The sequence below is a fragment of the Microtus ochrogaster genome, linkage group LG4, assembly GCF_000317375.1.
Source record: "Microtus ochrogaster isolate Prairie Vole_2 linkage group LG4, MicOch1.0, whole genome shotgun sequence".
NCBI classification, from domain to species: domain Eukaryota; kingdom Metazoa; phylum Chordata; class Mammalia; order Rodentia; family Cricetidae; genus Microtus; species Microtus ochrogaster.
Window position 1 is genome coordinate 58,387,715 of NC_022030.1, and position 13,368 is coordinate 58,401,082.

Genomic DNA, 13,368 nt, shown 5'->3' on the forward strand with positions numbered 1-13,368 from the left:
CTGACTGTAACACCATCCTCACGGGACTGGGGCTGTAACACCATCCTCTCAGTCCTTCCTGAAATACTTGCCCTGTCCCAATCAGAAACAATCCTATCTGTGCTCATAAAACCAGGTTCAAAATCCTCTCTAGCACAAGAGGCCTAGGAAATAAATCCTGTTTCACTACAGTAATAATGCGAGTCTGCTCAATCCCTCACAGACAGATAAACCTGCACTGCAGCGTCAGGTGTCTCATGCACGGGGCTGAACACAGAGAACGGGCACTAGTGGGCACTGGAGGACTTCACATCAGGATGAGTGAGGGACTGACAAAGAATCTGGAGAGCTTTTACTTAGGTGACAGACACAATTCCAAGGGTTGAAATGTGACCCACAACGCCTGGTGGAGCAGATATGTAATTTCAGCACCACAAGAATCCAAGGCTGAGCTGGGTATAGTGGTGCACACCTTTAATCCCAACACTCGGGAGGCAGAGGCAGGCGGATCTCTGTGAGTTCAAGGCCAGCCTGGTCTACAAAGTAAGTTCCAGGACAGTAACAGCAACACAGAGAAACCCTATTTTAAAAAAAACCAAAGGGGGAAGAAAAAAAAAGTCCAAAGCCAAAGGATCAAAAGTTTAAGACTTTCCTGGGCCTCAGAGGGACTTTCAAGGCCAGCTTGGGCCACTCAGTGAGACCGTATCTCAAAATGAACAAGAAAAAGACTTGGGTGCTAAAGCTTAGAGGCAAAGTCCTTGCTTAGTCTATGTGAGGCCCTGTGCTCAATCCTCCATATCCACAAAAAACAAACAACAGAAAAAGGGACTGCAGTCCTGCCATGAAGCACCATATGGTTCAGAATGAGCCACTTTCTTCTTGAAAGAGGTGACCATCATATCACATATCAAGAAAGAGGAAAGAACACTGTCCCCATCCTAACAAGCCAGAAGTCTCAGCAGGGAACAGATGTTTCTTACATTAAACTCCATCTGAAGTCTAGGTTCTTCTCCCTCTTGGAGCAGTGGGAAGAGTCCCCTCCCTTTATTCTTACTGTTTTTTTCCTCATACCCTGCAAGTCTCCAAAGAGAACGCTAGTGATGAAGACAAACGCATCAAGGGAAGCAGAAAGCATCACTAATTGGTCTCAGCAAAAGTGTGAGTACTGAGGAAGCAAAGAAACCACACCCTTAGGTCACTCGGCTCAGCCGCCCAGGCCGCCCGCCCAGGCATACCAAAGATAGTCATCTGCGGTGCCTTTTGCCACCAGGTAGTGAATGCCCACAGAGCTCGTCTGTCCAATGCGGTGTACGCGGTCCTCAGCCTGGATCAGCACCTGTGTGTCCAGGAAACAAAACAGTTAAGAAAAGGCCTTAGGAAGCCCCATCCCACCACAGTGAGGGGCATCGGGCCATCCAGCCCCACTGAGTTTCCTCTAGAAAGCATTTCCCTACCTCATGAAAAACTGAGAGAAACTCAAACAAACCTCAGGACCTGGTATCTACAGCAGAAATGCCAGAGCTTGTGAGTCAAACATGCACAGAGGCTCTGCCTCTAGTCTGTGTGCTGAGGGGCAAAGGCAGAAGCATGGCACACACCACTTCTTATCTCTGAAAAATGAAGTTATCTTCCGGGGGCTGCAGAGGTGACTCGGCGGTTAAGAGCAATTGTTCTTGCAGAGGACCTGGTGGTTCACAACCATCTACAATACAACTCAGTTTCAGGGGGATGGGATGCCCTCTTCTGACCTCCTAGGACACCTGGCATGCACGTGGTAAACTGACATACATGTAAGCAAAATAATCATACACTAAAATCTTAGATACATTTTATAAGTTATTTTCTAAATACCTATCACATAATAATATTCCAAATAAATATCACATCCAGAAAAGGGATGTGATATTTACCACATGATGATTGGGGTGTTTGTGTTCATATGCTGTTAAGTCCCATAATAACTAAAACCAGGACTCTGATTTATGAGAGGTCTCAACCTTGGAGTCTTCCCATCATTAAAGCAGTGGCTCATATGTAGCCAGTAAGAGCAACACGTCAGAAAATTAGAAGGAAAATAACTTTTTTTTCTGAGACTTGGGAGAAATTTTATGAGTCTTAGATCTGCCACCACAGCCCTCAGCTATCAGTCACGTCAAGGACACCTGGTGTTGTCACTGTCCCTGAGGCCCCCATGGGCAAACAGCTCACAGGGACAGTTAACAAAGGTAGCCCAGGGGAGCTCCTCTGAAGGGTGAGCTGCACATTCCTGGATCTGCACGTGGGCGCTCTGTGCCCCTTTGCTCACAGCTCACTCTTCCAGGACGGCCCCTCAGTGAGACAGAGTCAGTGGTCCCCCAGGGTGGGGGGAAGCCCTGAGAACTGGCCTGCAGACTTCCGGTGCTCGAATAGGACCGAAGAGCAGCAGGCACAAAGACGGGAGCGAACAGACACAGACAGGACCCAGTGCAAGGGAACGCGGGCAGAAAATGCCATCTTTTAAAAATGTATTTATCTTTATGTATATGAATGTATTCCGTGCATGTATGTGCACTATAATGTGTACCTGGTATCCAAAGAGGCCAGAATATACAGCCTGGGACTGGAGTTACAGACGGTTCTGAGCCACCATTTGGGTGCTGGGAATTGAACCCGGGTCCTCTGGAAGAATAGCTAGTGTTCTTAACTACTGACTATCTCCCCAGCCCCAAGAACATGTCTTCTACCATTCATTTATGGCCCTTGTATTTCTCAGCCCCAAGCATGCATGTCCAGGAGGATTCCAGTCAAGTAAGATCCCTTACCCCTGGGTTCCAGAACAGCTCAGCAAACACCACCAGATCAGCTGAGGAGAAGGTGAGGCCCATATTGGCGGCAGTGATGGACAGCACGGCCACTGAGTGCCCTCTGGACAGCTGGAACTGCTGGCACAGATCCTCACGGTCTGCTGAAGGGGTGGAGCCGTCAATTCGGATGTTCTGAACTTTCTGTAGACAATGGGGGAAACTGAGGTGAGCTGCAAAGGCACTCGGGCTGTAGAGCCAGCTCGTCTCGTGTCTAGGTAGGGCCCACAGACAGAACCACTCCGCTCCTCAACCCTCCGCCTCCCGGGTTGGCTCTGCTTTTATAAAACTGAAGGCTGGACTGACACAATTGTTTAATCACATACCATCAGAAGAAACTGTAGCGATCTTTTGTTTGTGTTTTAACAAATAAAGCCTGCCTGAAGATCAGAGTGCAGAGCTAAGCCACTAGAGGCCAGGGAGTGGTGGCACACACATTTAACCCCAGGACGTGGGAGACACAGGCAGAGGGATCTCTGTTAGTTCAAGGCCACCCTGGGTTAGACAGATTGAATCTGTCTAAAAGAGAAACAGAGCTCACACAAAGGTGATCCCAGCATTTGGGAACCCACGCCTTTAATTCCAGCACTAGGGAGGTGGGAACAGGATATGGCTGAGCAGAGAGAACATAAGGCTGGAGGAGACAGGAGACAGTTGCAGTCTGAGGATGCTGACAGTCTGAGGACATGTTCATTCCTTTGGTGTGAGATTTGGTAGAGGTAAAAGGTCTCCCTAGTGGCTGACTGCTCGGCTTCTCTGATCTCTCAGCTTTCACCAACTAATACCTGACTCCGGGTTTTTATCATTAAGACCATTTAGGCTGGGCGGTGGTGGTGCACACCTTGAATCCCAGCACATAGGAGGCAGAGTCGTTAATAGAACGAACGAGTTTCAGGACAGCAATGACTGTTTCACAGAGAAACCCTATCTCAAACAAAACTCTAGCCTCCAGGGACACCGTTGGCCTCATGGGCACTCACACACATATACATAATTAAAAACTAAACAAATCTTAAAAATAAAACAAAAAAAAACACCCCTAAGTCTTGAAACTAACATAGAGAAACTTCCTTAGCAAATGGAGTGGGAGATCCACAGGTGTTACTTTACTCTATATCCCTTAAACACTGAAGCGCAGGTAGTGAAGGAAGATAAAGACAATTTATGGTCCTAAACTAAAGCAAAAGTGAAGAGGGAGTGAAGGTGTAGGTGTTTCGTTCTAACAACCATCCTTGGGACTTCCTCAGATAGCTTCTGCTCACTGTACCAAGGTCCACCCAATGGTACTGGAAAGCCTGACACAGGGCCGTGCAAATGAAAGGCACCTGGAGAGCAGTGAGGAGGACATTCACACAGACACACTACCATTTCCTGGCAGGTTAGTTGTTTTACGAACGCAGAGAATGGACGAGTCCCTGGAGACACTCGTAATGCAAGACTCCTGCTTACGCAGGGAGTACGCTAGAACGCCAACTGTGGGAATTCTGTGGGTCCCAAGTGACGACGTCTCAAAAGGCCTTCACGTGGTTTCTAGAAACCATGGCCTCACTTCTGTGCAGTCCTGGCTCAGTGCTCTGCAGAACAAACAGCAGAAGCCGAGACTCTACCCTGAACGTCAGAGGGGGCTTACCTTCCTCTCAAGCTCCTTTACAATTGCATCCAGGACCACCTTATGGTGTGCAAACACTAGAAACTTCTCTCGTCCACTCTCCAAAAGGTCCAGGATATATTCACTATATTTGACAATGATAACAAAGTAGGTTAAACATACAACTGCAGTTAGCTACCAAAAAGTGACTTCAGGAACCTACCAGGTCCCTGCCTGCTCCTGCCCATTCTCTCCCCTCTCTGAGGGCCAACCTTTGTTCACACCACGTCACACAGGATTTGTGTTGTGTAGGTTACTAAAATAACATCAGCCTTCATGTTCGTTGCTACAATCAATTTAATTTGTTTTCAGTACAAACCAAAGTAGGTTAAAGGCTTTTTTGACACAAATCCTGTAAGCTCAACACTGAGAAGACAGAAAAGACAATTTAAGGGGGCTTCTCCTTCTACTGAGGTCATGGACGGCCAACCCATAGTTACAGCTGTGCTAATAGAGGTCTTCCCATTCATTTACTTTTCTCTTTGAACCAGTGCACATTTTTAAAATTATTTATTTAATGAGCATGAGTGTTTGCCTACATGTATGTATGTTCACCATGAGTGTCAGAGCCTACAGAGGTCAGAAGAGGGAGTCAGATCCCCTAGAAATAGAGTTATAGACAACTGTGGGGACCCCATGGGTGCTAGGAACCCAATCTAGGTCCTCCACAAGAACAGTCAATGCTCCTAATCACTGGGCCATCTCTCCAGCCCCAACTATGTTTTTTCTTAACTTCATATTTTTATCTACAAGTCTTGGGTCTTAAAGGCAGAGGTGATCTGTACAGATAATTATTGCTTACTTTTGGGGACACAAGAGCCCTCACCCATCCCGTGGTCATCCCTAGAGCAGCAAGGCCTTCTTTGGGAAGGACAGTGTCCTGTGATATAGGCAGGTCTGGAAAGCCAAATACACTATCCTGTAAACATCTAAGAATTAGTTTCAGACAAAATTACAACTGCCTGCAGTACCAAATTAGACTTCAGTTTGTAAGCACTGTATTAATAGAATCTAATTATTCTGAGAGACATAAAATTTGCCCTGATAAAAGTGACAGTTTGTAGCTACAGCACTGACAAACCACAGGGCCACAGAATCGATTTGGTTAGCTCCTAAAACCTCTGGCCCCAGCTTTTCTAAGGACCCCTTCGCCTCTCCACACTGACATAGCTGAGCTGCTCTGCTCATTCAGGTTCCCTTTTCATTACCAGAATGGACACATTGGCTACTGCAATACTGCTGTCTGTCTCACGGAAAGATGCCCGTAAAACAAAACAGACAGCAGCGAAAAGGAGAAAGAGAAGCAGCTGGCAGAGGAAATTTTTTTTTTTTTTATTTACAGTCTAATTTTCCTCATTAAACACGTGTGACCTGAGTCCAAAAGCTCACATGAGATTTGCTCAGTACCTACACTTTTAAAAACTGGCCAATAGTCACTCTCCAGAGTCAACTGAGGCTCAGAGTGTGAGATACACCGAAGTGGAAAGTGTTCAGAAACAAAGCGCTGCACATTTTGGACAGGATTGTGACAAGGCAACATGGCCAGACTTAAGCTTGGGGTGCATTTCCATGTAGTGGGCTTGACGACTCTGTACACAGCTCTGGGCTTGAGCTCTGGCATTGCAAGAACCAAAGAAAACCACTATGAACCAATCAACAAATGAGGATTTGTTTCACGGTTATATTTGAATTCTAGGGGAAATGGATGGTTGTGGGGCTAAGCTGAAGAAAGTTCCCTCACAGACCCTGGGTTTGTAGGGCATGAGGCAAAGAACTGGCCCCCCTTGTCTTCCATCGCTCAGCAGCACATAACAAATGGTCAGCAGGGGCAATTCAGGGACAGGTGGGTTGGGCAGGGGAGCTGGGGGAAGAGCACAAGGGCCAGGCAGGTTCCTCTCTCTCAGTCTCACAGCCGGTACGGCACCACTTGGCACATGTGAATTGCTTTCACTATGAATGTGAATGAATCACTTGGGCCATTATCCCTCCAACACCATGTGCCGTTGAGCAATGAAAAACATCAGGCAAAGTGGACACAGTTAGGGTTGCCTCAAGTTCAATGCAGTGATGTGCACACGTGTGCCTGTGTGTGGCAGTCAGAGGGTAAACCAGACGTCTTCCTCAGTCAGGAAAGGTCTCTTACTGAACCCGGAGATCACTGACTGGGCTAGGCTGGCTGGCTAGCAAGCGGCCAGCATCTGTCTCTCTGCCACACAGCTGGGTGACATAGCCACTGGCTTTCTCAGGTCCACATACTCACGGGGCATCTTCCTATCCCACCCCACAATCACTGCTTTTAAAATGAGAGGTAACAAAAGCTGAACACTGGCAACGGCTTACATGACACAGGGGATTTTAGCTTCTGCTGTTCTGTTGAAGAAGACGATAAGGGCTTCTTTCTGCTGCTGCTTCTGTGGAAAGAGATGAGAGTTTAAAGACCTACTCTCAGTGCTCTGGAATTAGGGACCCAACCAAACTCTTGTGTCTCCCCCATTTTTGCAACTATATTCTAGAACATTTCAAAACCATTACTCAAGGGTTTGTATGATTCCAATTCTTCTTTTAAAATACATCTGTTAGGCTAGGGAGATGGCTCAGTGGTTAAGAGCACTTACTTCTCTTCCATATGATCCGGGTTCAATTCCCAGCACTCACATGGTGGCTCCTAGCATCTGTAACCCCAGTCCCAGGGAACCTGACACCCTCTTCTAGCCTCCACAGGCTCATATGTAGTACAAAAATAATGTAGACAAATCACCCATCCATACAGAATGAAATAATAAGGGGTGGTGGTGGCAAGGCTGGTGCATTGGCTCAGCAGTTTTCAGAGTACTTGTTGCTCATGCAGAGTACGCCAGCTTGGTTCCCAGCACCCACATGATGGCTCACAACCATCTGTAACTCCAGTTACAGTGTATCCAGTGTTACCTTCTGACTCCTCTGGGTATCAAGTATGCATGTGGTGCACATACAGGTAAAACACTCATGAATAAAAATATTAATAAATCTAATAAATTAAAAATATTATTTCTTATTACATAATATATTTATATCTAGTTATATACAAATATGCTTTATACAAAACATATGTAGGCGTATAAATTATATTCTATATAGAATGACCACATGTAGGCATATATAAATATATATATATATATATATGTGTGTGTGTTTCAAAGTATACAGCAGAAGTAGAGTTTCTAGGGAGCTCAAATATCTGGGCTTGGAACCTGATGGTAAGAATTCAGTAGCCAATACATATAGTCACAAGTATTCAATAAATCCCACTTATTATGAGTGTTTACCTTTATTTTTATTCTACACAGCAGACATCTATTATATTATTAACATCTACTGTATTTCTTATTCTTTTTGCAAAACTGGGGATCAGACCCACAGACCTGCACATGCTAAACAAGTACTCTACCCCTGACCTACATCCATAGCCTTGGTGGTTTTTTTGTTTGTTTGTTTTTTGTTTTGGTTTGTTTTTTTCAAGACAGGGTTTCTTTGTAGCCTTGAAGCCTGTCCTGGGACTAGTTTTTGTAGACCAGGTTGGCCTAAAAACTCACAGAGATCCACCTGCCTCTGCATCCTGAGTGCTGGGATTAAAGGTATGAACTACCACGCCTGGTGCCTTGGTGTTTTTTTTTTTTTTTGGTTTTTCGAGACAGGGTTTCTCTGTGGCTTTGGAGCCTGTCCTGGCACTAGCTCTGTAGACCAGGCTGGTCTCGAACTGATAGAGATCCGCCTGCCTCTGCCTCCCGAGTGCTGGGATTAAAGGCATGCGCCACCATCGCCCGGCTGCCTTGGTGTTTTTTAATGTGAGAGAAATCAATAGTTTTATCTTTAAAAAGAAAAGAAAAACTTTACCAAATTGAGTAGACATCATACTATCCATTAATGGTCTCACTTCTTTTCTAGCGTGGGCAAGGGGTTTTGAAACAACTTGTACCCTTTGTTCCTAGGCTCCTAGACTCTTACTAAAATGGATGCACTGCGGTTCTCAGATATCTTGTCTTGCTAAATGACAAGGAAGAAAGGATGCTGTCACTGGGACTCTGCATGGGCCGGCTTCATTTTCTTGTTTCTTTGCTAATCAGAAACCAGCTTCAGACAAAGGCCGTGATAGCTGGTTTTCCTCAGCCTTTAAGGAAACGTTTCCAGCTGAAAAATGAGAAAAGTTTTCATGATAACAGATTTTATAAACTGGCCGCTTGGCCTTCTCTTGTTCATACGAAGGTCTGAATAAATCTTCTAGATGGAGAGGTGTGAATGGACAAAGAACCAGCACTTGACAGGAAACCTGCAGGGCCTGCCGGAGTGTCCATGATGTAGGCTGAGAGGTGCTTGGGGCTAAAAGTAATGATAACAAGGGTACTTCTGCTGAGTCTCGAGTCTCCTTATTTGTCTAAAACTATGATAGCATGGCTCCGTTTAACCTCACTGACTCAGGGTTTCACAGCTGGCGGGGTTTGTCTGGAGACACTTTCCACTGGCCAGCCGCTGCTGCGTCTGCTTCCTGAAGGAAGCTAAGCCTTTGATTTGCATCAGACTGCCGAGTGGGAGGGGGCAGGTCTCAGGTTCTGGGCTGGAGGCTGGAAACCCTTCACTGAGCTCAGACTTCACTTCCATCATCTCCGAAAAGGGAGTGAGAAGTCTGCAGTATCTAAGACAAGGGTGACAGTCACCAGCAGGCAGAACTCCAGGTAACTGACACGACCCTTATCGATCTCCAGCACCCTGTTCTACTTATGGAAACATTAAAATATCCCCTCCAAGACGGGATTTGTATGGCTGACTACCCAGCACTCTTAATTGTCATGGCTTATCTTAAATTTTACTAATAAAATGCTATTTTATTAGCTTGATATGAAGTCAAAGTTTCAGGCTGCATGTGAAATAATATACGGCACACTTACAGAGCCATATGCACATGGTGCAGGTTTAAAAGCTGCTACACCCCTCCCTCCCTCCCTTCCTCCCTCCCTCCCTCCCTTCCTCCCTCTCTGTTTTTTTGTTTTTGTTTTGATTTCTTGATTTCTAAAACAGTTGTTCCAAAGGTATCAGCAAGAAACGCTAAAGGCCTTGCTCCATTCACACATACAACAAACACCACCATAAGTAGCAAAACCAAAACTGTGTCTTTGAATCTTAAATTACTGCAGGCCTGTCTCCCTGGTAACATTATATTTGCTGTCCTTGTTCACTGGTCAGGCAGTAAGGGCACACCTAGAAGGTAGAAGCAGGTGGATCTCTGTGAGTTCCAGGACAGCCAGGTCTACATAGTGAGGCCCTGTCTCAAAAGCAAGTTATGGTCTGGGTGAGCTCAGTAGTAAAGCACACATTCAGCACGAGCAAGGCTCTGGGTTTAATCCACAGCACAACCCCTCTAACCCCCTGCAAAAAAAGTACGTAAAATTTATAAATAAAGTTTCTATTCACTGAATTTTATTTGTAGAAATCACCAAGATTGATTTTTAGTGACAGAGCCTCTTGTGTTACCAAACTATAACTTCAGAGCACTGCCCTAACTGGACATAGTGGCATACACCTGCAATCTCAGCCATCAGCAGAGGCAGGAGGATTATAAGTTGGAGACTAGCTTGGGTTATAAGCAAGACCCTGTCTCGAAAGGAAAACCAAACCAGCAGTACCACAACAAAAAGAACATGATCCATTATGTCCACATAAAATGGAAAATTACCACAGGACTATTCCTCCCTTTCTCTGGGAATTCAGGTTACTACATGTGATTAAGCACACATTAAACATGGTATGACAACTCACCAGAGCTTCCTCTAGCCTGCCCCATTTGCTACTCCCAACATAATACTGAAAACATTGCACATTTTATCTCTTGTCATTCTGGGGCATTCTGTCACTTCTCAGAGGCTGACATCACAGCAGTGACTCACTGTCTTTGGGGGACTATGGGGCCCAGATGATTTGTGATGATTGTTTATTTTCTTGCTAATGAAAAGTATAAGGCTGGCATAGAGTTCTTCCCAGCACTTCCAACAGTACGACACTGAAGAAGAGCATGAAATAAGAGCCAGCCAGCAGGGCATCTTGTACACAACTCAAGGTATAGGGTGGGAGAGCTGCACCTAACTTCAGATCTGTGAGCCTCATTTCACTCTCTGTAAACACGAATTTACGAATTCCAACGCTGACAACCCGAATGCATGGCCCGGGTCCACACTGGCATACTCGCATGCTCCCTACACACACACACACACACACACACGCACGCACGCACGCACGCACGCACGCACGCACGCACGGTCAGGCTCTTCTTGAAATGTCAGACCGCACAGAGCAGCTTCTGGAAGGACACCTGGGGAAGCACCCACGCCACAGCCCCACTCACAGTGTTGTTCTTGGTCATCTCTTTGGCTGCTGCATCTAGAGCTGCCTTGGCTCTGGTGCTGATCCGACCAGGGTTGACCACCACCATCTTGCGCTGCTTGGCTGGGAGCTGGGAGAGGACATCGGATTTGAGCCGCCGCAGCATGATGGCCTCCTCCAGCAGCAGCTTCAGCTCGCCCAGGTTGGAGGAGCCCGAGTAGTCCCAGCCCCAAGGGAGCTGGAGAAAGAGAGGACAACTTCAGCCTTGGCGCTCCAGACAGCACTGCGTTCAGACAAACTCAAGGGGCTTTACAAGACTAAATGAACCCCAACTGAAACAGATGAGGATAGAAAGGATGTGGGGAAAGCCAGGCATGAGATAAACTGAAAACCAATGTCACAGTCGCCCACCATTTGAAACTAACATTTCTGTCAGTTTAAGTGACTGATGTTTGGGTTCGAAAAGCCCAGAACATAGGTTTGTGCTGGCCTGGCTGAAACCAGATCAAAGTTTTAGAATCCAGGGTCCCCTCCAGCAGCTCATAGCTTGAGAGCTCAGACTCTACTCCCTCTCATATAGCTACAGAAGATATGAGAAACTAAAATAAAATCCCTAGCTGGGTGTAAATGAGTAGAAGTGGAGCATCTGCCTGACGTACATAAGGTCTTGGGTTTGAACCCATCACATCAATCAATCAATCAGATATCAACCAACCAATCATCAGTTACGTCCTTTCCTACCCCAGTACTCTTCCGATCTCTATGCGGAACACCAGAGAGCACGGGTCTCTGCTGCTCTGCAGATTCCCAACTCAGTTCTTTCCTGCCTCACCTCCCCCTGATGCCTCTAGACAGTCACTGAGTATCAAGTGAGCTTGGTTCAGGGTGCTTTCTCTAGCGAGGTCTCCTAGTGCAGAGAGGGGAAACAGCTTGCCCCCTGGGCTATACTTTAGAACAAACTTGGGAAGATGTGACTATCATAATTAACTTGGATATCTTGCCCCCAGTTTAATATTCTTACCTCTTAACTTTATAGATTAAAACTGAATAATGCTAAAAATAATGCTGAAAGATTTTAAGCTGGAAGGTTAAGATTTTAATCACATTCTAACAAGGTCTCATGCACTGGGCTGGGTGGAATAAAGGGCAGGAGGAAGGCACAGACACTGTCCACACCTATGGTTTGTTGAGGTGAGGAAAGAGAGCAGGAAGGAATAAGCGAGACTGGAGGATGGAGCCTCATAATGTCCAGACCCCTCTGGAACAGAGGAAGGGCCGATGGGTCAGAAGGATGAACTCCACCTCAGGCCTTCCAGTGGGTGCTATGTACGGTCTCAGCGAGCTGAGGGAGGAGTCCTAGTCAGAAAGCAGCAAAGAGGACTGAAGTAAAAACAACACAGGGAATTTATAAACAACCCACTCTGGAAACAGTCACGGAGAAAGTAAGCTGCAGACTGTGTTAATGGAATGTATGACTTCTGAAGACATTCAACAACTGAGAAGCTACCTTAACGACTGACAATCTAACTAGTCCATCATTAAGCTCCGCAAAGCACTATAACTTAGATTATACGTACTTTGTGAGTAAATGGAAATGCTTTAAAATGTCTTTTTTTTCCTTTTTTTAAAAATATTTTTTTTTTTGTTATGTGTACAGCATTCCTTCCATGTGTGCCCACAAGCCAGAAGGGGGCACCAGGTCTCATTATAGATGGTTGTGAGCCATCGTGTGGTTGCTGGGAATTGAACTCAGGACCTCTGGAAGAGCAGTCAGTGCTCTTAACCACTGAGCCATCTCTCCAGCCCAAAATGTCTTATTTTTAAAGTAGTTTAAAAATATGGGAAGCAATCATGAATTCACACAGCAGGGGTTTCTCATAGAGTGTTCATGAGTAACTGCAGCCATTTCTCCAAAGTATCAGTGTCTCTGATGTAAACAGGGCTCAGTATATGTATGGTTTACCTCAGCACACATTACTAAGGTCTGAGCTGGGGAGAACTGACAAATGGTGACCCTGACTACACCACATTCCTGTCTGCAGCACTCACTCTCCCAACCCTGGAGAACTGTGCAGACGGCAGGTTTGGAGTCACTTCAGGGATTGACTTATGGGTCAGGGGCCACCACTTAGGAGCACAGGCTTGCAGAGAAGCCCTCCCAGGACAGCCTAAAACTATTCTATCAATCCCACTCTGTTCTACCTGCTTCAAGGTTCTGCATAATCTTTTTGTAGATGACTTCCTCCCAGGCCAGAAACCCTCATTCACCTGCTTTCTTGGCTCTGCCTGGGAGCTTCCCTCTAACACGCCTCGGTGCCTTTTCTGGGGCTGCTTCTGGTGTGGACTTTGCTCCTACAGCCCAGGCTGCAAGCCTTGCACAAGAGCTATAAGCTGGGCCCAGACAGCACCACTCAGAGTCTCACATATCTGTGCAGTAACTACTGGACCCTTTCCAAAGAATCAGATATCATTACAAGTGTTAAAACTTAGAAGGACAGGGCTGGAGAGATGGCTCAGAGGTTAAGAGCACTGGCTAGTCTTTCAGAGGCC

The 13,368-nt window shown here is 46.1% G+C and overlaps 1 protein-coding gene across 1 annotated transcript in view; it reads right to left on the minus strand.

The window, feature by feature from the left end:
* Nucleotides 1-13,368, minus strand: part of Smarcal1 (SWI/SNF related, matrix associated, actin dependent regulator of chromatin, subfamily a like 1) — a 45,364-nt gene that overhangs the window by 5,122 nt on the left and 26,874 nt on the right. Inside the window, exons 12-16 of the mRNA XM_013351690.2 lie at nucleotides 10,841-11,056; nucleotides 6,808-6,878; nucleotides 4,450-4,552; nucleotides 2,781-2,963; nucleotides 1,215-1,315 (exon numbers count right to left, since the gene is read on the minus strand). Of these exons, the coding sequence (XP_013207144.1) occupies nucleotides 1,215-1,315; nucleotides 2,781-2,963; nucleotides 4,450-4,552; nucleotides 6,808-6,878; nucleotides 10,841-11,056 (674 nt within the window). The remainder of the gene's footprint in view (nucleotides 1-1,214; nucleotides 1,316-2,780; nucleotides 2,964-4,449; nucleotides 4,553-6,807; nucleotides 6,879-10,840; nucleotides 11,057-13,368) is intronic.